Source organism: Strix uralensis, chromosome 16 (assembly GCF_047716275.1).
Source record: "Strix uralensis isolate ZFMK-TIS-50842 chromosome 16, bStrUra1, whole genome shotgun sequence".
Classification (NCBI taxonomy): domain Eukaryota; kingdom Metazoa; phylum Chordata; class Aves; order Strigiformes; family Strigidae; genus Strix; species Strix uralensis.
The window spans coordinates 13,043,298-13,070,725 of record NC_133987.1 but is presented as its reverse complement, the minus strand read 5'-3'; the positions used below and the strand labels follow the sequence as shown (position 1 = coordinate 13,070,725).

The 27,428-nt window shown below is 47.0% G+C and overlaps 1 protein-coding gene across 2 annotated transcripts in view; it reads right to left on the bottom strand.

Moving 5' to 3' along the window:
- SYT17 (synaptotagmin 17) overlaps positions 1-26,671 on the bottom strand; it is a 37,732-nt gene extending 11,061 nt beyond the window's left edge. Inside the window, exons 1-7 of one of the 2 annotated variants that reach the window (XM_074885819.1) lie at positions 26,521-26,671; positions 23,173-23,190; positions 21,707-21,855; positions 16,440-16,588; positions 15,390-16,009; positions 4,192-4,312; positions 3,206-3,361 (exon numbers count right to left, since the gene is read on the bottom strand). In XM_074885819.1, coding sequence (XP_074741920.1) covers positions 3,206-3,361; positions 4,192-4,312; positions 15,390-16,009; positions 16,440-16,588; positions 21,707-21,855; positions 23,173-23,190; positions 26,521-26,535 — 1,228 coding nt within the window. In that variant the 5' untranslated portion in view covers positions 26,536-26,671. The remainder of the gene's footprint in view (positions 1-3,205; positions 3,362-4,191; positions 4,313-15,389; positions 16,010-16,439; positions 16,589-21,706; positions 21,856-23,172; positions 23,191-26,520) is intronic. The other variant, XM_074885820.1, reaches the window with a different exon arrangement.
- Positions 26,672-27,428: the final 757 nt, after the last annotated feature.

The window sequence follows — 27,428 nt, the reverse complement described above, 5'->3', positions numbered from 1 at the left end:
ACCGCTCATCCTGTGACCCCCATCTTGGAGGCACCCACTGTCCATCTCCTAGTCTGGCTGCACTTCAACTGGGCATTCAGTCTGGGGTCCAGCTCTCCAGAGTACCACCAGGAAAGCAGGGAGCAGAACGGTGCTTTACAGAAAACAGCCCACCCGCAGTGTTTGCACACACAGTCCTTGCTAAAGTTGCAAAATGGTGAATAAATTCTTACTACAGTGCCCTAAACCCACACAGTTTGATTTAAGATGCACAGGAGAAAAACAGACAGGGGGGAAAAAAAATTAATCTTACTTTGTCTAGAGAGCGCCTTACTTTGCAGTGTGGTACCAGCCACACAGAGGGAGCCAGAAGCCTCAGCTGATAGGGACTGGCACAGCTCCACTGCTTTCCAGTGAAGCCAAGCCAATGTAAAGACAGCTGCAGACTGGGTCCAAAATATGAAGCCACAAAAAAGGTTCCTGTAAATTATTGAAGATATACTCACTTCTGGCTCCCACGATTGCTTTTACAGCTTTCTCTTCATTCAAAGCATTGTCACCCACCCTTCAAGCAGGATTATTTTCCTTTTCAGTTGGACTTTGACTCAACAGCAAATTTAATTAACTGACCTAATGGACTAGAGCTGTGGATTGAAAACAAAACAAAAAAAGAAATAAAAACCAATTCCCACAAATCACACAACAGAAAGAACCACCACTGCAGCCAAAAAACAACCCAACAAAAAAACCCCCAAGTAAAAACAACAAACCTACATAAAAATACAAGGCTTATGCTCCTGCTTTGTAGAGGTGAAAAATAATAAAAAGGTTCTCACGTTGCAAGGTAGGGCTTCTCCATGCTGGCCACCATTTGCTCTTTATTGTCTTTTAACAGAAGATCCTAAAGCCCTTTACAAGTTTTTAAGCTGCACAATGCCCTAACATGCCAAGAAGGCAGTTATGTGGGGAATACCACCATCCCCATCCCAGAACTTCAGCCAAGCTGCACAATGATACTCATTGTATTAAAACCTCATAGATGCACACAAGAAGAAACTGGTGCTGCACTCCCTGTTGGGGACACGCTTCCACCAACATCCAGAGCATCTCCATCACTTAGGTGAACACTGAACATGGCTCAGCATCTTCACCACCACTAGGTCCCCTGGACCACCTCACTCCCATGACACTGCAGATGCCTGTGCATGAGTCCTGATTCAAAGGTCCTCACAACAAGATGAGCTCTTGGCTCCTCTAACAACAGGAGGTGGCACAGGCACTGGACCAGCAGAAGACTGAACACACAACAACGTGACCAACACCTCTGGCTCCAGCTATATATTGGCTACACAAATCATGTATCTCAAACAACAGAGTCCCAACCACAGCAGAAGCAGCAAGCCCAGCGATGCCCGAGCTGTGCATCACCCTTCAGTCGGGACAGCGGTCACAAGAACCTGGCCCCGCTGCTCCTCCAAAAAGCTCTGCACGCTCCTTCCCAGCTTTGGAGCTGATGGTGACATTTCTGGCCTGGGATTATTTATTGCAACGTTCAAAGCAAGCAACACGTCATTTAGAAAGTGAAGCACCACTTAAAAGGCACGCCACTGAAATCCAACTGCGTTACATATGATTATAAATCAGTTAACTTCCCATTGATTTATTTGAGAATACATCCATTTGCACATAAAAAAAATAATCAGACATCCACCCATTAATGCTAACTTCATCAGCTGTGGCAAGGAGCACCATATTCCCCTCACCCTTCTGACTGCACAGAGCTGCTACTCTGCCTCTTCTTCTTCTGTTAGGAAAAGGGGAAAACAAAGAAAAGATTATTTCACGCCTGTCACGAGATCACCTGATAGAAGCTTTCAAGAACAAATTCATCATTGCACATGCAAGGTACAGTCAGGGTGACGTTCATGCAAAGCAGTGATTAATTATAGACTTTTTGCTGAGGAAATTTCTGAGCATGAAGGGCAAAATTTAAATTGCTGATCAGCATCACTTTTGTTATAACATGTTTGGAAACAAACTAATGGGTTGGAATTAGGCTCCTTGTACCAGCTTTGACACCTGTATCTGCCATGTAAGAAATAAAATTTAAAAATACTTCAAAATATGTTCTTTCAGATGCAGATTCCTTTCTCTTCATCCAAAGATGGTGAGTAATGGGTGCAAATTTGCCAAAAAACGTGTTTGTGAAGCATGGGAGCCCAGTGTGGTGGAAGAGTGTGGGTCCCACTGCCCAGCCCCTCTACTCCTGCAGAGAGCAAGAAGGTCTGACCCTGCTCCCGATGGTGCCTGAGCTCCACAGCCCACATCGGCTGGGTGAAATCATGGCACAGGAGGGAAACCCACCACCTCCTAGGGGTCCCTGCAGCCCTACCCAAGACCTCCACGCTGCAGAACAGCAGAGAAGGCCACCAGCCACAGTGGGTCCATGCCCTCAGTTCAGCCTCACCGCTGCTGCCCAGCTCCAAGCAGCACGCCCAATTGCCAATTTCTAGTGTTTTTAGGCCTAGAGATTCAGATATCATGCCAGGAGATTCAGAAATTGTTTAAAAATAAGAATTCCTATCCCAACCAAACATCTCCAGCACTGACAAAGCTCTCGAGTGAGGTTAGCTCTGGGACTTCTCGCTCACAGCCTGAGTGGTCTGTGTCTTGGTCTCTCTCAGCTGTGCCACTCAGGGCTTGGCACCGAGTCCCAGCCCTTTAGAAATAAAGGCACGAACAAAGCTGCTTACAGAACAGGTGATGTCAGTGTCAAACACCTATAGCTGCATCACCTCACCAGCAAATTATGCCAAGTACCAGAAGTTATCTTTGTCAGTGTTTGGGCTCTGGGATTGTTCAATACTTCCCTTTCATTCTTCTAATTTTTGACTTTATGCCCAAATTGGTCACCACTGAGAAATGCAAATAATACCTCCTCCTCCTCTGCACAAAGCATTCCCAATGGCATCAATTAAGCATGGGACCAATGAGGTGCGCTCCCAACAAGCTCCAGCTATCAGCTGGCCATGCTGGGAACAGCTTCTGCAGAAGACAGAGTGCTAATTAAGCTTCCCTGGAGACCCCAACAATGGTCACCCCTTGCAGGGTGGCTACCGGGACAGACACCGTCCTGCACAGGCTCATCTGCACATCCACAACTGCTTCTTTGTTCACCTTGGAGGCAACCACGACCATGCCAAGTCGGTAACACCACCACATTTACCTGTGAACACTAGGCTGGCATTCTCCAGTTCTTCCTGTGGAACTTTGAAGCTGAAGGACTCATTGTAGAAGGGATCTATCGTCCCCCGCATGCAGGAGGTCTTCTTGGTTTTTGTTAATTTTAATCCATGAACAAGCTGAATTTTCACAAAGGGATCTGACAAAAAAACCCACAAAACACAGCCTCTACGTTACGGGTGTCGTGAGTCAGTACCTTGGCTCGTGAAGGTTCAGCACCGCAGGGATGGACCATGCTGGAAAACAGCATTTGAAAATGACTGGGATTTGTACGACCACACCTCTCCCAGGGATTTGCAGTGGAGACAAAAGTCAGACAGCTGGATTAAAAAAGCTCCCTGCCAAAATCATGATTAATGGCAGCCTTGACAGAAGCCAAGCATACTGTTCTTTTTGGAAAATGCCAGTAGTCTGGCAGAACCAGTGGCTGGGGCAGGGAACATGGAAAAAACACCTGAGAACATATGTTTGAATCAGTTACCAGCCAGCACACTCAGAAACGGCAGGGAGCAATGCATGGACACTGGAAAAACTTCACATCATCCACAGAGCAGCTAGATATCGTCAGTGAATCCACTGCAAAATTAACACTCAGGCAGCATGTGGCGTCTGCAAAACACAGCGCAGCCACAAACGGGCTGCCTTACAGAACACAACACGGGGGTCGTTTAGAGATCCTGGTTCCTCACCTCACCCTGGTTCAGAGATTTTTACTTTAAATATCGCAAAGGTATTCACACCCCCCATTTTATCTCAGGGTAAGTGTTCCAAATACTTTTGTTATTGCTGGACATATACATATATATATAAAAAAATATATATAAAATGAGTATCCAGAGCCCTGTATTAATAGGAACTGAACATCCAAATCCCTCTGGGTCCCCCACAAATTGCAGCCTCACCACTGATCTGCTTTAAAATCACATATAATCTGTGCATGAGTAATGTGAGAAATGCACTGCCCTTTACCTGAACCTTGGCTCATGTCTGTCTGAAGAAGCTGTTTTGCTCTAATGATGTCCACGTTCAGCCTTCCCGCGCTGGGTAGGTAGTTTAGTGACAACAGCAGCTCTCCCAGCTCCACTTCATTCTGCAGGGAAAAGGGAACATGGAAGTTCAGAACAGAGCTCAGAGGGCAAGGGAAGAGCAGGAAGAGAAATTAAATAAATCCCACTTGTCTAAGAGCCTGAAAAATAAATTTTAGTCACGCTCTACACTGCAACCAAGAACCATCTGGTGGTACCTCGTGCTGAGCAGAAACAAGAAAGATTACTATCCCCAGGTGAAGACTGTTCTTTAATCATTGATCCTCCACCAGCTTTTCAGCAGTCATCCAAAGAGGACCTATAAGGAGGAATGAATATAAAGTCAGTAGTTTCTACGTGCTCCATTTTGACCAGTTCCAGGTGGCTCTGATCTCATCAACCTCACATCCTTTTTAATGTACAAAACACAGACCCATTGGAGAAGACATCCTCTTTCCTGCCCAGCCCCCAAGAACCACACAAGCCATTGGGAAGTTCAGGCACGAGATAGTTAATGCACCCCTGGGTCACAGGAAGGCAATTCAGAGGAGACATCCCCTTGGCATCCAGCCTGTTCTATGCAGAGACCATGGCACAGGTTAACTGTGCCCTTGCTGTTCATTAGTCTGTACCACAGCCAAAGCTTCACATCAGTATAGCTGTTCAGCCATTATTTCTTTTCCTTTTACTTAATGATGCTTAAAACTAGTAATTAAAAAAAAGTTGGAGAATTGACATCATTGCTCCTCAGACGTGACAGCTTAAAATAACCTCTCCCCCATAGCACGACCTGGCTCTGAGATGCTGTTATTCTCAGATGCAAAATACACACAATGAAACAACTCTGGAGACTGGAAACACACCAGCCAGCCTGGACAGGGCATCAATCCATCTGCCTTGTCTCAGGTCCATGCAGGAGTGCAGATCTAATTCTTCATCCCAGATAGCCAAACAGTTCAAAACCAAGCCTAGATCATATGGTCACAGCCCATTCCCAAAAGGCAAAGGAGCTGCAATGGTATTGCAACCATAACAAAAGGCTTAAATAGCTTTACTGATGCCCCAAATATTAGATTACACAAATCAGAGACTGAAGGACTGGGTAGACAATAAAGAAAAAAGCTCTGAGACACAGTCACAGCCTGAATTGACCCAAAGAATCAGGTTCGTTAGCACATGGGCCAGCACACAAGGTACCCATCCCCAGCAAAGCTATCAACGGATCTGGGGAAACTGAGGCATGGGCTGCCAGGAAACCCAACCAGGTCACAGCTATTCATCCGCATATGGAAAAGCAGTTTCCACTGAGCACAGATGAAACAGAGGGCTCGGACCGAACCCAAGGAGGCACTGAGGGAAAAGCCCCATCCCTCTGCTAGGAGCAGCCCAGCACCTCTTGCCTGGCCGGCCAGCAGCACAGAACGGCTCCTACTAAGGGCAGGCCACTCAGCTCCTCACCTAACAAGCCAAGCACTAAAACTGGTTATCAGGTAATGGTATTAAAAGTTTTCTGAGAGGCACTTTGTCTCCTCTCCTGTTCCTGTTGACTACTCTTGGTGAAGGCAGCAGGACGTGCATGGCATACAGGAGCAGGTGGCAGGCTGAGGAAGTCCTGCACCTTCGATGCTACATAATACAATTCAATTTAATCCAATATACCTTTTTTGTCTTTCCACAGAAAATAGGCTGCCAGATTTCACACCAAAGTTCTCTGCATTTCAGGAGCTGGCAAAGCAACCCCTCTGTGTTTAACCCTTTAATGAGCAAAGGACAAGGGAAGCACCATGCAGGGAACAGGGCGAAGGCTGCAAGTACAGCAACACCCTGACTCAGCCCCTGGGCAAAAAGCATGGATCTACATCACGGATCCTAAGGTAAACCCACGCGCCCTCCTCGCACACTTCGCTGCCCCAGGAGCCAGCTTCAGAGCCAACCTGGCAGCATCCACCCCAAGCTGGCCCACCTTCTGCCTGACCTTCCCCACAGCCCCTCTCCCCCATGAGAAAAAGCATCTGATTTCTTACACCACGCTCCTTTTGTCACAGCATCTCCTGGGTCACATTATGTGGCAGTATATGGCTACACAGCACACATACTCACATTCACCACATGCATTTTCTTCTGCAGCTACAGTATTTTTGCTTCACCAAGAAGGTACCCCTCTTCCGTCAACCTTTGCCAACTCCTGTATCACAGTTCTGCTCAACAGATATTTCAAGCCCTTTCCATCAGAAAGCCATTCCCCAACACAAACCTGACCCAATATGCACACAGTGCTCACGATTTTTGCGAGGTCAAGCCATACCTATATACACTGTTGTGCCCAATGGTTGCACAACATAAGGATCTAAGAGAATATCACATCCAAGGTGATTTAAACGTTATCTATCTAATTTAAACTATCATCTTTGGTTTGATTTTCCCCAAAACTGCTACTCTTGGGTCTGTGGCTGGAACAGCCTGAAGATACGTTTATCATCAAGAACAGCCGGTGACTCCTAAATGTATTACCAGGACAGTAACAAAATATTGCAGCGCCCACAACGCCACCCACAACAGATCCACCTGAGGTACCCCTCAATCCCAGCTCATTTTTTACAACATATCAACAACATTTTTAACATATGCAGTCCTACTTCCACTTGCATTCGCTGCTACATCAGGTTTCATGCAGGCTTTAATTCCTAGAAATTCAGGTACATTTGGACAGCACAAATTAGGAAACCAATTAGTGATGTTATTACCTGCTGGGAAGAGACAATCAAACAGCTCCAGCTGCAAATACCAAACTTCTGGCGCAACCAGGAGGCAAGCTGGCACTGGGCATGGATGTAGGACCTTTCAAGTCACCTCAAGCTTAGAATGCTGAAAATCCACATTAAGATTTGGGGTGATTACTTCCGGATTTGTCTATTGGTGGAAGCTGTTGACCTTATCCAAGATCTGCAGAAATTGAGGGGCTTCCTTGGATCAGGGAGGGGCAGTGAAGCTCAGCAAGGGAAGGTAGATCTCCATGCTTCTGACACATTTATGTTTATGCTCCATTTTTTAAAATTGCCCCATGTACACTGACAATATCAGACTGGGTATGTAACACCGAGGCACAGACAGGAGAACCAGGCATCTATCCCCACCTGAACCCTCCCCAGCACCATGTCCCATAACCCCTGCAGAGGTTATTGAAGGAGCCACTATAATGTAAGCATCACACTGCTGCTTAACTCACGAGCCTTCGATAGGTAAAGGTAAAGCTAAATCCCTGATTTGACGTAGGACCTAAACCTAAGAAGGATATTGCCAGCTCTAGAAAAATCATTTTTACTATCTGGGCTTAAATTTGAGTAAGGTGAGATGTAAAATGCTATACTCTGTCAGTGTGACCCACTGAAGTCAGAAGACAGACTACCACCAGCTTTAATGAGTCTCAGATCAGGCCTAATTTCCCAAACCTCAGTATCACCTTCTGCCCCTTAATGTTTTTCAAGCATGCCCAGATTTCTGCTAATTATTTTAAGGGAAGCAACATAGAATCCAACCCAGAGAGGCCACGGCAGAATGGGTGTGCCCAAAGCCAGCAAGAAAGCAGCCTGTAGGCAGAGCACCAGCAGTGTTTGCAGCAATGATAAAAGGTGTTTTCAGAAGGAAACCCAGATCCCCGGATAGCTCACCTCCACATACAAGTGACTCAGCCTTTTCAAGACACTTAACTCAAGCAGTGAACTGTCTCTGATCTTATAAATGCATTATTTCTAGCTTAGCCACAAGGATCTAGGAAACATGCTTCAAATCCTGCCACAGTGCCTGAGGGAACATAAAGCACTCAAGAAAACTAATCAGTGGCCAGCAGCTACCACACGTTCCTCTCTGGCACATCAGACCAGCACTACCTCCACCATGCCGTGCTGCACCACGCTTGCTAACCTTCTCCTGTTCTTTGCTCACCTGTCATCATTAGCAAACAAGCAAGGAATTAATGGGTTTCTTCAAGAAGCCCGAGGTACAAGGCAACCTCCTTAGGTTTTTAGTTCCCCATGCTTTCCCCAACAAGCTCACACTGCATGTACCTTTGCTGATGTGATGGTCTTGCTAACAAGACACACTGGTAGCACAGTTTGTGTCAGAGATGAAGATGAGGATGCAGACAGAGCTGCGGCTTAATGGACTCACTGGCTCAGTGGGCAGAAGGGAGATAACCAGGGAGCACAGCGGGGTCCACTACACGATGAAGAAACAGGAGGCTTTTTGTTACAGGGCAGGCAGGAGACTCAGCTCAGGGAAGGATGAGTAGCCACAGAGGTCTCAGGTGGCTCGCAGGGCCACAGGAGCTGCCCAGGATGCTCCCCCAGCCCGCAGACCCACTGAGCTCACCTGCACCTTGGAAACACTCTGTGTTGCCACAACCATTGGCCCCCGTGCCCATCAACTTCTTTATAGGCATCTTTATCAGCAACAGCCTAAGACACTTCCTGCCGGGGGACTGCAGGCACAGAAGCCTGGCTTTTGTTCTGTCACACACTGGAGCCTCCCCAAACCTCAGACTCACACAGGGGCTGAGCTGAGAAGAGGGATGCAAGTTTATACATAAGAGGTGGCATCAGCACCTCGTCTGCCATAGCAAAAGGAAGTGCCTGAATTTTACTTTTCCTAGGTCTTTTCATCAGGAAACTAAAATGCTGTTGGTTTCGCCCTGAATATTTTGTTCACAGAACACAGTGTGCAGAGGTGCCCCTCAGTCACAGCCGTGCAAAGGCATCATTTTAGTTGCCATTATTATGCTGATGATGCACTGATTTGTGCCGAGATCCCAGATGATCCTGGAAAAGCAATTTCCTGTTTGATGAGGTGCCGGAGTGACACCAAGTCTGGGATGTCCGACTCTCCTGAAGCTCTGATTAACATTTCACTTCTGGCTGTTCCTTTCTGCAGCTGTGTTACACAGCCAGTCATTTGAATTTGCAGCCTTCTGCTCATTTGTGATCCAGAACCTTCTGCAGTTACTGTCTGGGTTGAACCAGACACATATGAAGTTTTTTTTCTTTTCCGTCATCTCTGAAACACAAAGAGGCTACCTCAAGGGAAGAGGAGTTTTTAATTAATGCCATTTGCACATCTTGTTTGGATCAGGGCAATTCTTTCCTCACAGTCCCCCCAGACTGTTTGCTGTGCATTGCTACAACACCAGCAAAATTCTGCAGCTGAAACCCTCCCGATTCCCAACGGGAACCAGAGCACATTACATCAGCACAGACATCTACGCAACGCCCCTAATGAAGTTTCAGATTGATTTTTCTCCTCAAGGTTATCTCTGATGGTACCTCCAGGCACATTAAAAAACGGATGGTTTAGAACAGTTTGCTCTAACAGGCTTTCTACAGCACCCTGTGACACACAGCAATCATTTCAAGAAGGCTAAGCTATTAAGCACCAGAACCTGAAAAAAAAAAAAAACCAACTTACCAATGGGTAAGAACAGTGTTAACTATGTAACAGATGCTGAGTAGATGTATGATGAAGAGAGTCACAAAATCCCTTCTCTAAAGTCTAACTGGCTTTGCATCAGTTTGGATGGCCATGAGAAAGCCTCTCCAGTGCAAAGACCTTTGGGAAGAAGATTTCCTATGGAGAGGTCCTGCCCACGATCCCCACCAACCCCTCCTCTGGGCTCCTCCTCAGCAAAATACACCCCACAGCATCCCAGTCCTCTGCAAGCAAGGGCAAGGAGTGAACAGCACAGAGGGGAAGGGATGAGGTGACTGCGATGACAGCTGGAAGCAGAAGAGACAGATAAGGATAAAACAGAGAAAATGATCAAGAAGAAAAATTTCTCAGTGCTGGAGCTTTAAAGACCGAAAAAGGAAAGGGGGAAAAAAAAAATGAAATGGATCTGGGGAAAAAATAAAGATACAGAGTGAAAGGAAGATGGTAGGATGTCATAAGCCAAAATATGACAACTAACCACAGCCTAAGAGCCAAAAATGTCATCATGACAGACCAACATCCATCACAGCATGCCATCACAGTTCCCTCAAGTCCAGTGACCTGCAGGGTGGTGGCATCCTGCCTCCAGCCGGGCTTTGCCCAGAGCATCTCTCCTACCCGACACAGGTAAACTGACAGGTTGATTTTAACATTCCTGTTAATGAGCAAGCATAGCCCAACATAACCAATCCATGTTCATCATCAGTGATCCTGCATCATTCCTTTAATTAAGTAGCCGCTAAGCTTTTGGACAGCTAAAAAAAAAAAAAAAAGGAAGAAAAGGAAAAAGCCTTACAACATTCACTTTCATATTTAATTTCCCGTGACAGTCAGCAACATGGAGCCCCGTTCCACACTGACACATACAGCCTTGAGTCAACTGTTGTGCCAACTCTCTGAACCAAGTCTCTGCCTGTCCAATGCTTTATGCCTGTATGAGAGACGGGCACTGGTATTATTTTCAATAATACACTGTGCTACCAAACGCTAGACATCATCCACGTTCCCCAAGGATGGCTCCTTCTCAGGGCTGCAATGGATAAGCCAAGGAACAAGAGTACCAAGAACAAACCTGGTACACGCACAACTGGCGGCCTCCAAACCACACACCAAAACCACCTGCCTGCACGGCAGAATTCAACGTAGCACCCAAGAGGAATGCTCTGAAATGAATCATTACCAGAATTTCAAGTTCATTTTTCTCTTTTCCTTCCCAACCAAGGCACGGCAATAACAACAGTGCAGCACTTGTTGTAGGCTTATCCCTGAGATGGGAATCAAAAAATTGCAGAGACTTGTCACAGCAAAGCCACTTCATTTGTGGAGCACATACCATTTTGAACGTAAAAAGCTGACAGCTCATTGTAGTGCAATCATAGTACAAAGTTTAAAGAGCAAGTCCAATACATACTCCCTCTATTATAAAAATGGCTTAATTTGAGGTGAGAAGGAATTTTTATGCTATTTTCCCACCACGACCAGGCAATTTTTGTTTTGCAGAATGATCTTCAAGCTCTCATTACTGCTGGTCTAAAACATTTATTCCTGCCCACTCAAATCTGCCAAAAGAGAAATGAATCATATGTCAATAAAACTTGGGGTCCTGAACATGTGTTTCAGAATTAATCTTAACGGTGAAATGTGTGAATCTGAGCCCAGCTACAGCAAGGCCTGCCAACTTCATTCATGGTAATTAAGTAAAGCCACACACATTTAAGGGGATATTTAAGGAGCGCGGAGTGTTCCTATGGGGACTGGACTCAAGCTACTCCACAAGCAGCTACTGTGCTTTAGAAACACATTAATTACCCTGCAAGAAAAAGCCTCCCAGAACTACCAAGGATAAAGAATTTGGCAATACCTGCACTGACATTTTCTACAAGGAATAAGTCCTTCTGCTTAGCTGCAGGTTCTGATGATACATTGAACGGCAGTTCCCCCATGCCTTCGCTTTGGACTCAGTTCCCCTAAGTGTTCAATGCATGATCCAAACTAAAAAAGCACTTATGCACAGGTACAGTCTTTTGCCCGAAGCTTAGCATCAAGTGGTTTATTGTACTGATTCCTTAAGGCTGAGAGGACAGCATGGGCTCACCTATATTCGGGTTCTCTGACAACCCAGACATAACAAGCACAGCAATGCTGCACAGCCCGCCTCGTTACACCCCAGGTAAGTTCCCAGGCTGTCAGTTAACAAGCAGCTCCATGAGGTGGTAATGAAGATATTCTGCTATTAATGATGATGGGCTTTCACCAATTGAGGAGCTGTACATCCCATCCACAGGCCTAAGGAGCTTATCCTGGCCCAGCTCACAGTGGAGTCAATGGAGTTGTTGGCTGCAGAAGCTGGACCATGCCCCAGTCTGGGAGAAACCCACCCGTCCCCCTCGACACCACACGCACCAAAGGATTGCTGTCATCCCCCATCTTTTTTAGCAGGTCTCACTTGTGTTGGCACAGCCCTGTAGTAAGGCAGTGTCCCAGCTCTGGGCTTGATGGGGCTCAGTGTGACAGCAGGACAAGGACTCAGCACCTGACTTTATCAGCACACTCTACGGCAATGGCTTCCAGGCGGATGCAGCAAGTGCAAAACAGATGTTCATCTTAGCTGATACCATTTAGGCCACTTTCTCTGACCTACCACATACCTTACCCCATCCCACTCCCACCGGTATGAAGAGAAAACCTTCTCCACAGCTCCTGCCATCTGGATTAATTTTCCTCCATCTCTCCAGCTCATGATGTTTCTGTCTATAAATGCCAGTAAAAAAAAAAAAAAATCATGTATTTTGTGTCTTTTATCTTTACATATCACATCTACGACTGTCTATTTTTCTCTCCCTCCTGTTACTAGTTTTTCAAGCATCTGCTTCAGCATTTTCTCCAACACTATCTTTATCACTGGGGGGGTGTTGCTGCCAGCTGCTGCTCTGTGTCAGAGCCCTGGGGCAGCCAATCCAGCCTGGCAAATTTTCATCGCCTAACCATCAGAACTGCACCACAGCAGCTTTGCGTTGTTCTCCAGAATGCGAGGACACCTTCTGCAAAATAAAATGCTATTGCACATAGATTTTTTTTGTCTCCATCTATCACGATCTCACAACACAAAGTACACTTCAGCAGACTCAGGTTCAATCCAACAAGAAACTAATAAAGACTGTCTGTCCATGAACAAATCAAGCAAAAAAGTAAAAAGTATAAAAAAAATTGTCAGCATGTCAAATCTATCATTCCACAGGCAGAACCTTCCAACTAGCAATCAAAAAACCTCATAAATTTCTAGCACAAGCATCACTGTTATTGAAAGACAGTGAAATGCAGTTTTTCAAAGTAATAAGCTTTACTGTTTTACTTCTTCCAGGATTTATTTTAACCCTTTGATCAATGACTTTAACTTTAATCACCACTAAGATAAAATATACCTCATTCAATGAACTTTAAAAATGTTATCACTGAGAAAACACTCGAAGATGATACCAAACACCCTCCCTGGATGTCCTAGTGCAAGTACTGTTGTTCTCTTCGCAGTTGCAGTCTGCCAGCTAAGGCAAAAAGAACACGGAAGTACTTTACAAATGAAGGTGTGAAGGACTTTTTGCTTAAATTAAGTTTTTCCATACGATAGCAAGCAGATAAATGCAGAAAGCTTGTAAGGTCAGGCCTGCCCATTTAAATGGAGTTTTGTCTTTTTCTTCTTCCTTTTATAAACATCAGAAAAGCCAATTTCTGCATAAATAATTTGTCCTGAATCCTGGTGAAGCAGGCAGCACTGCTGAAAACAGCAGAAGCTTTCAATGAAACTTTGGAGAGGGCGGGAAGAAGGGCTGGCTCTGACCTTGGCACACGAAGGCAGAGATGATCTTGTCTAATCAAGGTCTGTATTAGCTGTGGAATGAATCCATGTTACTAATAAAGAGATACATAACACAGAAGTATTTATCATGCAAAAGCAGAGGAGGGGGGGAAGCAAGGCTGCATGGTGTGAATCACGGGAGGATAACGGGATGCAAAGAGGAGAGCTCTGTTCTCAGATACACAATGCAGAGTCCATGATGAATCACTTATACCAGAAAATAAGTAAGTTGTTGCAGTCATTTATAAAAAAACATTCGGGGAAAAGGCCCAGACAGTGAGGGGTGCCCAGGAACATCTGTCCTTGTTCATTTTCCTTATGAACTGCTTCGTAACACAGCCACTCTACTGAGTAGAGCAGATCCCACTGATATGAAGACATGTCCTACATAAAGACATGCTCAGAGGCCCCACAATTTTGACTTGTGCACTACTTTCAAAACTTTCCTTTTTGCCTGAACATTGTTCAGGCTAATCCTGTAACACTCCTACTTCTATTACAGCAGATCTAGTTGGCTCTCTTGCAGTTATCAGGGGTCTTGATCTTCTCCTCCTTTACACACTGCAGAAGGTCTGAGCACTCTCAGCTCCTTTGCACACAGAGAAGGGGCAAAGCAGGGTCAGAGACCCGGCTGGCTTCACATACAAATACTGCTCAGTGGATTTTACTTCCACAAGTGTTTGATCACAAGTTTCCACTCCAAATCAGACTCTTGGACCCACACCGTAAATCAGCAGTGAAGTCAATGATTTACTGTTCATCTCATCTAATACCTCTGACTATGCCACTCTTTTTGTGAACACATAAAAAATCAAAGAAAATGTGAACCATCCAAGTTCACGCAGGGTTTTGATTCAGCAAAGGCTCTAAACTTAGAAACTGCAATCCCAGAGCTGGCAAGGAACTGGGAGAGGCAACCCTGTTATACCAACCTCAAGTGGCACTCCTGTCCTTAGCACAAACGTTTGCGATGCTGCTCGTGCTACACCCTTAGCTTGGCTTTTTACAGGGTCCTGTGCCTCTAGCTACATGGGTGACACAGCTAGTAGCAAATCTGGTAGCTAATGACCATTCCTGGTTGCAAAGCTCAGACCTTTCCATTGAACAACTCTTTTCCTGGCTGGCAAGGAGGTGGCGCTGACCAGGGCCCTTCCCTGAGAACAGACGTGGAAGCACACAGACCCTCTGCACCTTCTCTTCCTGTCCCATTGGACAGTTCAATCTAGTCCAAAACACATGCTCAAACTTGCATGCATGCAACATGCCACTTACATTTCCTTCAGGGACATGATCAAAATAAATCCATCACTACCTTGCAATTTTTTGCTCATGCATTATGCCGCAAATCTGTAGAGATTTTGTCTTCTATACACTTTTCTGAATCAAATCATTACTGAACTGGCACCAGTGGTTCCCCTCATGTCCCCAAAGCAGAGTCACGTTAACAACCACAGGAGTGACCTAGATGGGACAGTATCACTGCAGTGTCTGAGAATGGATGCAGGTCACTGCAGTGACAAGAAAGATCTTCCAAAAGGTGCAGACTTCCAAAGCTGTCTTGAGTTGTTCTCATTAAAGCTGACATAGGATCTTTTGTCATGCCACCTTCTTTGAGTATGAAAGACAGTTCCTCTACCTCACAGTATTAGTTATAAGACCAGTTATAGGCCCACATTATTTCAGCCCAGCAGATGCTGTATTAACAAGATGACGATGACTAATTAGAAACCACATTACTTGCCAACAAGCAAAGGAACCGCACAAAAAAGCAGCGAGAAAAATTGTGGCAATAATCTGATAAATTCTGTTACCTGAGAACTAGGCACAAGGGCTTTCCACCAGTGTCCGCCTTTCACAAGGTCTACATCGCTCAAGGGCATTGACACTTTGCCAATAACACAATGGCGTGAGAATTTGTCAAAATCCACTACGGTTAAAAGCAGAGTTCTTCTCTGGGCTTCTAAAAAGGGGATTTCAAATGTGTACCTCTCTTCAAACACTGGGTTCTGAGTTTTGCGTTTCACTCCGGTCTGCTTGGAGTTCTTCTGATCAGGAAGAAGGCAGATCTTCACATAGGGGTTGGAGTGAGCCATGTCTTGCCTTGAACCGTCGTAAGAAATTGGAGGCGGCAGATCTTTAGCCTCAATGACTCGCACTATTAGATAATTATGCAACAGATCATACTGCGTGCTAAAATGCAGCATGCCCAGCTGATACTTTGATAAGATCTCCTCATCTGTCAAGGAGTCCATATCATCGCTATTTGAGTCAAGAGAGTACAGTCGTGGTTCAAATTTTCTAAAATAGTCATCTGGGGTATAGGTTTTTCGCAGGATAGTTGGCTGAACTATTTCTTTCTTAGCTCCTATTATTCCAAACTCGATAGGTTTAATGTCAATTAACGGAGAACTTGGCCTCCTCGACTCTAAACCTAAACAAGAGAAATGCACAAATATGATTGTTAGAAACTCAACTGAAGCCACTATAGGCGCAAGTCAACTTGTGCTTCTTTGGGTACAGCTCTTCTGGGGCTGTGCAACACCCAGCACAGCAGGCTCCTCAGTGGGACTTTTCACCATTACATTGCCAACAATTAATAGCACCCTTAGTTATGCTGAAGTACAAGCTCAGCTACACTTTCCCCCCTGCCCCGTCCCTCTTCACATGGAATTATCATGCATATGCTTCAGCAATAAAAAGAGGGCTGGCCCCTTCCACTGTGTTCCTGCAGACAGGATGAGATTTTTACCAATGTACCTTCAACTTGACTTGATTCCCTGTCTAGAAGATGAAAGAGCAAGCACTACAGTTTGATTTTCTTCCCCACAAGAATTACATTAAAGTTGGAAGGACGACCTTACTTGAAATCCGCCTCGTGAGGCTGTAAGTGGACCGTGATGCATCTGAAGACGACCGCCTTCTGTCAGGGGAAACATCCTGAAGAGTGGGAGGCAGCTCACTGATTGTATTATCAGAGTCTCCATCTTTGTCCTCATTTTGGCTGCTTATCCTGTTATAAGAGAGACCTTTGGGTGATTCAACCCAGTAAAATGAACATATACAGAATAAAAATGCATTCTGGTATTCTGGGTCTAATCTTGGGTGCACATCCCTGGATGCTGTGGGGTATCTCCTGCTCTATCTGGCAAGCAAAAGGCTGAGCAACTGACTTCAGACCTATGTAAAAACCAGATTCTTTTATCTTTCTGCATGTCTTTCAAATGGAGTTTTATCAGTATTAGAGCACGACAAAGGGCACATGGGCACGTGTGACTCAGATCTTGATCAGAAGTATTATATTTGTCTCTAAGAAAAAAAGAAAGACAAAACAAAAACCACAAAACCCAAACAGTAGCTTATTGCTGTAAATTCACACCTACACTTTGGAAGAACAGACTTCACTAGGAATGAACCAGCATGGGAAACCACCATGCTCAGGCATCTCAAACCTACCACACACCCCTCTCAGTAAAATATTGCTTTGCAGGGATGCCACTAAGGATTCAAAACTTGATCTTATAAAAATAATTCACTAAGAGCTATTTATTGACATGCCTTTTTAAATAACTGGTTGCTTTTTATTCATGTCTATAAACCAGAGGTGATTCTGATTCTCACCAGACAGTAATTTTACTGCCCAGGGGTCTCAGTGTGAGCCGAGAAGTTGGCAGGATCTAAATAACAAATCAAGTTTCAATGAGAGCTGTAGCATCTTTGAGAAGACTCAACAGAAGACTGGTATCATAAAGAAGTCCACGTGAAATTCCCATTTCAGTTTGTGTGTGTGTGTATGTCTTGTTTTCTATAAAACAACATTCTGGTTGAAAACCTCAATGTGTCACACCCCCAGTGGCTCACAAAAGCAGTCAGGACCTCCCAGCCTTGACTGAAAGAAGAACAAGAGCAGACAGTAACAACTACAGGAGATAAAGTCTCCAACTGCATGTTCAGAGGGGAGAGGCTGCTGATGGAAATGGAATCACACAATGATACGTGAAGTGTAGTGCATCAGGCAAAATAAGCCTTTTGGTTAATCCATGAGACAGAGTACTCCAAAAAACCAGCAGCGGATCACAAGGAAAGCATCAGTGTGAAATGAGCAAAGCAAAGGAGAATACTGCATGAGTTTTGCTCCTGATTCACCCTTTCTATGTGCATGCCTCAGTTGGGTATAAACGAAATATGTTGAATCATTTGCTTTAGTAACCAATGACGGGAGCAGAGCAATAAATATATTCTGCAAAAAGCAGTAAACTTGCAGAAAAGGTCCCCCAAATATAAAATAGATTTAAGCTGGAAATTCTTATCCAAACCCACAAAGTTCACAGCAGGATCCACACAAATCTCACCAATTCAGAGTCACACAACTCATCCACATTAAAAAAAGTCTGCTAATAACCAAAACCAAACCCTATGCTAAAGTGGCATACAGTATTTGCACAACTCTTCAGCCCATTAAAGGTAGTCAAAATCATATGGTTTGACATATAATCAGTACTTGGAATACAAATAGCTTTTTCATGACTAAATGCGGGTCCACACAATCATAGGTAGCATTTGGATATACTTGTGTTTGAGAAGCAAATGCACAGAAGGAGAAGGCAGGATGAAAAGGGAATCAGGAAGAGAGGCATTAAAGATGTTCTACAATGGGTAAACGTAATAGTGAGTTAATAACATACAGATGACCTTTAGTAAGGAAATTGCTACTGAGCCACAATAATTTTTCCTCAAATAAACTTTGGCTCTGGTTAAAGCAGCTCTGTTTCTGTTTAATCCGAACCTTTGGGAAGAGAAATCGTGTGCTGATTTCAATTCAGTCTCACAGAGTGTGCACCGTTTATCTTTGGGGTTTGTGTAGAATATTCCATCATGGGCAGCTCCAACATAACCCCTTGTTCCCAGCCCATTTCTGCAAAGACCAGGATGCAAATGCTCCTCATGAAATAACAAGAAGCTACTATGCATTCAGGTCAATACAATTAGACTCACTTCAGTAAGAAATTTTTTCCTAAGTTGCCACTGTAAAAAATTCAGAAAGTGAGAAAAATCAACAGTTTCCCCAAGAGGAAGGGCTTAAACTTGCAGTTTCAGTGTCCCCTCCTGAATTTCCAGGACAATGAGGTGTCTCAGAGCTGCCAAAGGGAAAACCCACAGGCAAAAAATAAAGGATAGATTACTGAGCACAGGCACTCAGATGTTTGCTAGCAGGCCAGTCAAGACCATAAAAGCAGTTTTCTCCTGGGGACTGGGTGACCAGGTAAGGAAGGAGCAAATTGCATTCCACATTATACCAGTGTCCCAGGCCCATGAAGAAGTGACAAGATGGAAAGATCTCAGCTGAAAACCTAGATCTATTTTTAAAACACTTTCAGGCTGTGAGCAGGGAATACAATAAATTGATTTGTTCCCAAATTCAGTGCATGCATCTAAATGCAGAATATGGCAGTGTCAAATCTGTCTTCCATTTTAGGGGTTTCCACTGAATAAAAAACCCCCCTTTTCAAAAATAAAAGGAAAAAAAAGGACAAGGGGTCAACTGGCATACACAGATCTCTGAGAACTTAAAAACCTACCCACTAAACACCTTATTCTGAGACCAATTCCAAACTCCTATTCTGCTCACATGTCTAACTCCAGACATTGTTTCCCACCTCCAAAAATGTATATGGAGATTGAAGAGTATAAGATCAACACAATGAAAACATAAATCTTTGGCTTCTGAATTCTGAGCCAGCAGATGCTGCATGAGTTCATTTCCATCTTAAACCTGCACACACAAAAAGCGTGGCCCTCCTATTGATCAGCAAACAAAATACACCATTTCTGCCTCCTGCTTTTTACTCTCCTTTCCTCTTAGTCTTCCAGACTTGTGTTTCTCTACAGGCTCATTTGCTCCTTCCCTCCTCTCAATCACATCCCCTCCGCTCCTTTCCCTCTCCATATCTCCTCTGCTCTCTTTGCCCTCCTCACTTGACTCATTTTTGGGTTCCCTCACCATTTTCCAACAAAGTCACCATGGAAGCTTAAAGCATCGCCATCTTCCCTGGCACCACCCTGGGTCCATCTCAACTCAAGAAGTGGAGCCAACAACCTTTTCAAGCAAGCAAAGCCTCACCTACAGCTTCCACATCAACGCACTAAGGCATCCTTAGAGATCACAGGATGTGCAACAGTGCCAGAGGAGATGGTGACTTCAGTGATCCTAAGGCATGGCAGCATCTATGCCTCCTCACAAAGCAAAGCTACTTCTCCCATGTGTCCTCTTATTTGGCTCCTGCTGCCCCTCTCAGGCATTACCCCTGGGAATTTGACTTCTCTCAGCACTACAGCAGAGCAGGGAGACCCTAACTGCACCAGACTGCCTGAGGCTGGAAGGAAAGATGGATACATGACCTAGGCTGGGGTCCTGGGGACCCTTCCCAGGGCTGTTAGCATGAATAGGAGCAGCATAAAGTGCAACATAGTTGAAGAACTGGGCTTTTTTTTTCAGAGCACATTGTTTTCTGCTTATGGCCATTCCAGTATGTTAATTGTTGAGGCTTTTAGATGGAGCACGAATAGGAGAAAACAATACAGGCTGGAGAGAGCATTTTATGAGTTCAAAGGTCTCTGTGTTCTCTGCCTGTGGCAAAGTCCAGCTCATCTGCAAAGTCACCATACACCTGAGTTTTGAGATCAAAAGAAGAACAGAGCTTCAATACTTACAATGCCCCTTTAGCCAGACAGAAGGATCAAGCAATCAAAAACTACACCATGGGACAATCACCCCACAGCCCCAAACACACAGGATGTCCCTTCTGCTCCTCAACACACCAGAGAAACTCTGAAGCATCCTCTCACAACAAGCCTAGATACTTGTTCCCAAGTATGTAATTGTTCCTACAGCAATCTTTCTACGTCCAATACTGCAGCCTCATCACTGTGTTCTTCTGTGCGCAATGCTTCCCTATTTAGCATCGATTTTGTTTCCATTTCCCATTAATTGCAGGTGAATCCATTTCTGGACTCTTAAATATGCTGCTTCACATTTAAAAACCACTCTAACACATCTTGAACATCTCTGGGTTTATTGCTTCAGTATTAACTACCATCCTATTCTACTTGGATTCAAGAGTATATAGACAAGACTGCAATTTAAACATAAGACAATTTATTTCATGCAGCACCAAGCCATGGACCTTCCAGACCTGACACAGAATAACAGTTGGTACTCACAGGAGTAGATAAAATTAACTGATCATCTCAGTGCCTAGATACAAACTTCTGAGCATCATATAATGCACTAAATAGGCACCCTCTGTGCCACAGCTTCTGGACACACTGAAGCTGTGTCCATCAAATGATCTGCTCTCACAGAAGACAGCCCAGCCCAGGCAACAGAGCAGTCACTAGAAGACAGGAGATCTCTGCTCCCTTACTGGTCTCACCAATGCCTCCACCGGGTCACCTCTGTGCTGCAGATTCCCAAATGAGAGGAAGTAAAACAGGGAAGACTTCACTGACTTTCTTTGTAATAGATTGCAAATACACTAATCAAAGCCCCAGATAAAACCTGGCACTGCCACTGTTGTTCTTTAATGATTCAAGAGGAAATCCTGAAGAGTACTAAGATGATGCAGGAGATCAAGTCTTGCTAAATGAAACCTTAAATTAATTTCCCCTTTAGAGCACGTACAAGGTACACCTTTCATCTGCCTATATGACAACCACCTTCACGCTAGGATAAGAAAATATTTCAAAACAACCTCATCAGCATTTCAGCTAAGTTGAAGTGCTCCAAAGGGCTGGTCCATCTGAAGAGCAAATAGGACTGAAGATGAAAAGCATCTTTAGAAAAGGGTGCACAGCTAAACCAATTATCAGCTTGCTATGCTAGCTTACAAAATAACTTATCTTACCCACCAGAAAAGTGTTTTACAAACACTAACCTTACTATTGAGCTAACAGGGCTGCTCCTTTTACATCTCACTGTTGAGTAGCCTATGTTCCCACTCTCAACAGGAGGTTCCTCCTTTCTACATGGCATCCTCTGAATGTCCTATCACCATTTCATATCAATACCCTCATCACAGCTGAGCAGCCCTACTCCTCAGTTAAAGCTAGGAAATTGTGCATCTAAACTTACAGCCAGGCTGGAGTTTGAGCAGGAAAAGGTCCCAGGATTTCAACTTCATCTTCATTTGTTTGACAACAGCTACAGTCGAAACACTTCTGACAACAATTTCTACAAGTCCACCGGCACAGCAAGAGATCCGAGATTCTAGCGAGCAGACCCTGAAGCCATTGGAAACCAAAGTACAAGATTACAACCCATCAAATAGCTATTGAGAAATAACATTCAGCTGTATTTATGTTTGTGTTTCTGCAACAGAACATTAAGAACTATATTTATTCCATCTATATCAACAGACAAGTGCTATGCAGTTACCAGCCCAACTTCACTGATGCCATAACAAGGCAGGAAAATAAGCATTCACCACAGGTATTTCCCTCTAGTAGTGATGTATTATTATGTAGGTTGGCAAGAGGGTGATTTACAAAACACCATGGCGTAGCAATATGCTAAAGTAGAACACACTTATTCTTTCACGCACATCAACAAACTAATAGATCAGCAAATGTACAACAGGAGGAATTAAAAACAGAAGCTCCGATTTAATCCGGCGAGGGTCTATTTAATTAACACAGCAATGTGAACACATTTTATCCCTCTAGATCTATCATTAAGTAGTATTTGCATGATCCATACACACACAGCATTACAGCCCCACAAACTTGCCACTAAAATGGATTAGCAAAAGCACAGTATCCACATGCCTCCCCTCTGCTATGATGATTAATTTAATGAAGAACCTTCAATGGTTTTTCTTAAAAGTAACTTGACCCAGAAAAGTGCTCCTCTGCTGTTACAACCGTGGGGTGTGAGCACCCCATCAGAGGGGCAACAGGCTGCTGCCCCATTTCCATGCCATTCCTATAGCCTTCCCTCCATTTCAAAACTCTGCTTGCTTCACGAGGAGCCGAAAGCCAAACCTGAGCCCATTTCCCACCCACACCGGCTTCAACTTCGGCAGTTTGTAAGAAGGCTCATTAAGCAGCACAAGGGCACTGCTAATAAAGGGCATTGCTCCGTAGTCATGGGGGGGAGACATGCAGTTGCAAGAGCACAGCACATGCACATCCAGGGTTGAATTGCTTTACGGTTGTATGTGACCTTGAAGTGTTCCTAAGAAGCTGAAGAAATAAAGCATGAGAGAAGTTCTCCATAGATATCACCCCAAAATACTTGAGACATCTGCAGTATTCACGAGTGGGCAGATACAAGGGCACTATCACACCACGCAAAGGGGTTTCCTCTGAGGAACACAGATCTGCAGGGAATTCTCCACAGGAACATTTATTTTTGCTCCAGTAAAACACACAGTTTTTTCCATAAACAAAATCTGAACATTGAAAAAAAAAAATTACCAGCCCCAAATGCGGTGCATTACTTATATCTAGGACATCAGCAAAAAGTCAGAAAATATGATACAATCCCCTCAGGATGGAGCAAGGAGACAGAACGGAGAGTGAATCATCAGATTAACTCACCTCATTTATTGGTTCCAACTGTCCTTTTAGACATCCAGGATGAAGCAAAGGGGAACAAAATGAAAAAGACAAAAACAGGTTAGCAATGCTCAAGTAACTTTAATTTTCTGCCATGACATGCCCCGGCCTGGGATGAGCTTGGATTTCTGGCAAGACAGTACCTTGGAAATGTTAGAGGAAGGAGAGGTCTCCTGACTAGGTATCAGCTTCTGCTATTTCCAGTCCCTTCCCACCAAGCTCCCTCTGCTTCTCCTTCCACAGGAGCAAAATTCCCAAACCCACCCTGGAGCATGAAAATCCTGCTCATTGACCCTTGCTAACGGGGTATCATGTGCAACCCCCTTTCTTTTCTTCAATAACCTCTCTAACTGCAGCAACTACTTGTTGCTGATGGCAAACCATATCCAAATCTTCCAGTCAGATAACACAGTGAAAAAAGAGGCTTCCCTCCAGATTCAGCCCATATAAACGCAGTTTCAATGTCAACTTGTTAAAAGCAACATTTCTAGGAAGGGGCACAGACTCTGAATACTCTCCATCACGTACACATCAGCTGAGGTAGCTGGGCATCTTCAGTCTCATCCTCAGATGTGACTTGAAGAACACAAAAAATAGACAATAAGTGCTTAAAACTTGAGTCACATGCTCCAGTTCAAAAATCTGCACTGTAGCTACTTCCCCCGAGTCACGGAGAAAAGGTTGCAAGCCAATGTTTTAGTCACGAAGACAACCTTGAAACATTATACTTGACTCAGTTGACAACTGGAGACTTAGCAGCATTTCAAATGCCTGCTGAAATTATTTTCCTATTGCTTTCTGCCTAATATCTAAGAGTTTCCTAATTGTCCTGGCTGTCTTTCTACAGAGGGAATCCCTATAAATAAAACCAACACCCAAACCCAAAACACAAAAACCACACAACAAAAAACTCAGACAAAACCCCCCACTCTTCCCTACTTTTTTACATGTAGAAATTGGTTTCTAACTTTATGCTCATGGCAGGAACAAGAGCAGCTTTTTATAAAGCAGCTGGGAGGCAGAAGTTGCCTTTAGTTCCAAGAACTCTCCCATGGACCACGTTTCAGCCCAAGGCTCCCTTTTAAACTTCTCAGAAACCAGTGCTTGGTGAAAAGGCCATCACTCGTTAGAAGCACAAAGTAAGAGACTGGAAACGCTGCAGTGCAGTGTGACAAGACAGTGATTACCAGATACCCATAGACCAACTGTTTAAGAAAATCCTAAATGGTTTAAAGGGCTTTATCATCTCTTATTAATGCAAAGTTGCAGCCAAAGCACGACAGCCAGAGCACGACAGCCAGAGCTACAGTGGTTTAGCAAAGCTGCAACAAGAATATTTAAATTGCTCTAAAATGAAGTGGCTGGATCCGTGCCACACGATCAAACTCCGTAGCACGTGCTGTGCGATGGAAGTGGCATTTCCAAATGGCCCACAGGGACGCACCGTAGGCTTGTGTCAAACAGCCCTTTGGGTCACAATCGGCCACCGGCAACGTGAAACCATGCCTGTGAGCCACCAGCCCCGAGAGCACCCGCAGCGGTCCCACCAGCACCGTCATAAACTGAGTCCCACAAATCTCCACCGGGAAATGGGAGGAGAGGAATAACTAAATATTATAGTGCAGAAGAGGTAAACAAGCAACCAGGGACATATAGGGCTTAAATGCAGGGGCCCGTGAAAGGAAAGCAAACACCACCAGCTGTGTTCACCCACCTCCCTCACACCGGGCAGGAGGGTCAGGGCTGAGGAAGGGCAGAGGCTTAGGGAAGGATGCACCAGTGAGCAGGCACTGGAGGATCCCAGGGAGCAAAGCTGCTGCGACGCGCTCAGCACCCCCAGGAGAAGGGCTCAGCACCCCCAGGAGAAGGGCTCAGCCCCCGGGGTCAGGGAGGCTCCATCACGCCCTGCCACGTCTCCCCAAGCCGGCCGAGCAGAGAACAACCCAGCTGGGAGCCTGCAGCCAGGAGTGAACCCTCCTCGGGGGCCAACGGCGGCCGCCTGGGTGCACCCCCTCGCCCGGGGCTGGGTGCGAGGCAGGGCTGCACCTCCCCTCCACGCCTCGCTGCAGGGGCCCAGTCCCCCCAGTCTGCCTGGGCCCATGGCGGGGGTCGCCTGCTCCGAGCCAGCACAGCCGCACCCATCACAACCGGGTCAACAGAGCAGCTACAACAACCCGCCATGGCGGTGTCCCCAGGGACGCTGCAGCAGGGTGGGGTCCCCACCGGCGACAGACCGTGTTGTGCCCCCGCAGCTACACCCCCAGGGAAGGCTCACAAGCCCCACCACAACGGACACGGCAGCCTGCGGACAGCGCAGTCCCCCCAGCCACACACCCGTGGGTGCCCCCCCCACCCCAACGTGGGTGCAACGGGCTGTCCCTGCTGCCCTCATCCCCACCCGCGAATCCCCGCCTCGCACAGGGGGACCCCGACGGCGGCGCTGCCGGAGGGTCCGCCCGGCCCCACTCGAGATCCCCGCCGAGCCGAGGGGCGCCGGGAGCCCCACTCCCCCCCGCCGTACCCCACCCCGGCGGGGCTCGCCCGCCGCCGGCTCCAGCCACCCCCCCGGGGGCAGCGCCCGCCGCGCCCCCGATGGCTCTGCCCCGGGTGGGACGGGGGGGGTCATGGGTGGTGTTGATAGCGGGTGTTTCTACCAGCCCCCGGACTCCCCGCGCAGCTGTAAATGCTCCGCTCGGGCTTATCTTAAAACCGGGCAGCAGCCTTCGGAGCTACAGATGGAAAACAGGCAGCTGGGAACTGCAGGGCCGAGGGGAAAATCGCTCAGGGTCTGAACCAGCCCAAATTTTAATCCAGCCTCACGCTGCTGGGGGGGTCTCGTCCGTCACGCCGAAGGCTGGGGCTCGCCTGTGCCCCCCACCCCGCCGGGCTGTGCCCAGGCTGGAGAGGCCGATTAAGTCCCCAGCGCATCTCAAGTCTGCCGGCGGGGTTTAGCATCCTCATCCTCCTCCTCCCTCCAAGAAGTCCTTGTGCAGGCTCGGGCCGGGCTCGCTTGCACCCGGGGCCACCCCACTGCCCCCGGCAGGGAGGCGGGAGGGCTGAAGGCTGCCCGCCGTGCCCCGCCGGGATCCGCTCCTACCCCGGCGCCTCGCCGACAGCAGCAGGCTGCGAGCCCCGCTCCTGCCCCCCTCGCCGGAGGCTGCCGCCGGGAACTCCTCCCCAGAAGTTAACCCGAAGTTGCGCACCCGCGCCGGGCAAGGAGCGAGGGGGGGGCCCTGCCGCGGCACCGGCACCGTCCCGCAGACGAAGCAGGGGGTCCCCCCAGTGATGCGGATCATCCCGGGACCCACAACGCCGCCGCTCCGCACCCACCTGGATGTACGCCATCTTCCGCGGGGCGCGCACGGCGCCTCCCGCCGCGCTGCTCCACCCGCGCCCGCTGCGCCGCAATACGCCCCGCGGTGCGGCACCGCCCCGGGCGGGGAGGGGTGGGACGGGGGGGACGCGGCTGCAGCGCCCCGCGGGCGACAAACGGCTCCGCGGCCGCGCAGGCACCGCGGGGACCGGGGGCGCCGTCAGGGCGGGGAGACCCGCCGCCCCCCTCGGGTCGGGGAAGCGCGCGTGGGGTTTGCGCTCCGAGCAGGCGGGCTCCTGCCCGGCCCGGCCCGGCCCTGCCCGCGGAGCCTCCGCGGGGCTGCAACAGGTCCGCCGCAGCGCGGGCAAACACTGACCTCCAGAGGGCCCGGCGCGGAAATTCAGGGCTGGAAAACCCTCCCGGCCCCGGGGGGCACCGCCGGCAGCGCGGCCGGTAGCGGTAGGAGCAGCGGAGCGGCGGCAGGCGCGGGGCGAGCGGTGGCCTTGTCTGATAAAGCAGCTTTATAGCCGCGTTTTCCTCCAAAGAGTTCCTGAAGGAGAAGGTGCTATGGACACACCTGAGTTCAGCAAGGATGCAGTTGTTTTATGAGCTTGAATGAACAAAGTTAAAACGTGTCCGCCCGCGTCTTCCCAAGTGAAGATGAGGAGCTGGAGTAAGGAGCGAGCTTGTAACTCACGGGCTGCGCTGAGCGCGGTGTTGCTTGGCCTCGCGCCGCTGCGCTGAGGCATCGGGCCCTAGCCAGAGGCAGGGCGGGAGGGGACGTGGCCCAGCAACGGGCAGATCCCACCACGTGGATGGGTGGACCTGGAGAACTCCGAGCGGTCTTCTGAGGTCAAACTGGGAAAGGGAAAGCACAGGAGGTGGAGATGTGGGGCTGTTCCTCCTGAGCACCACCTTGGTACCA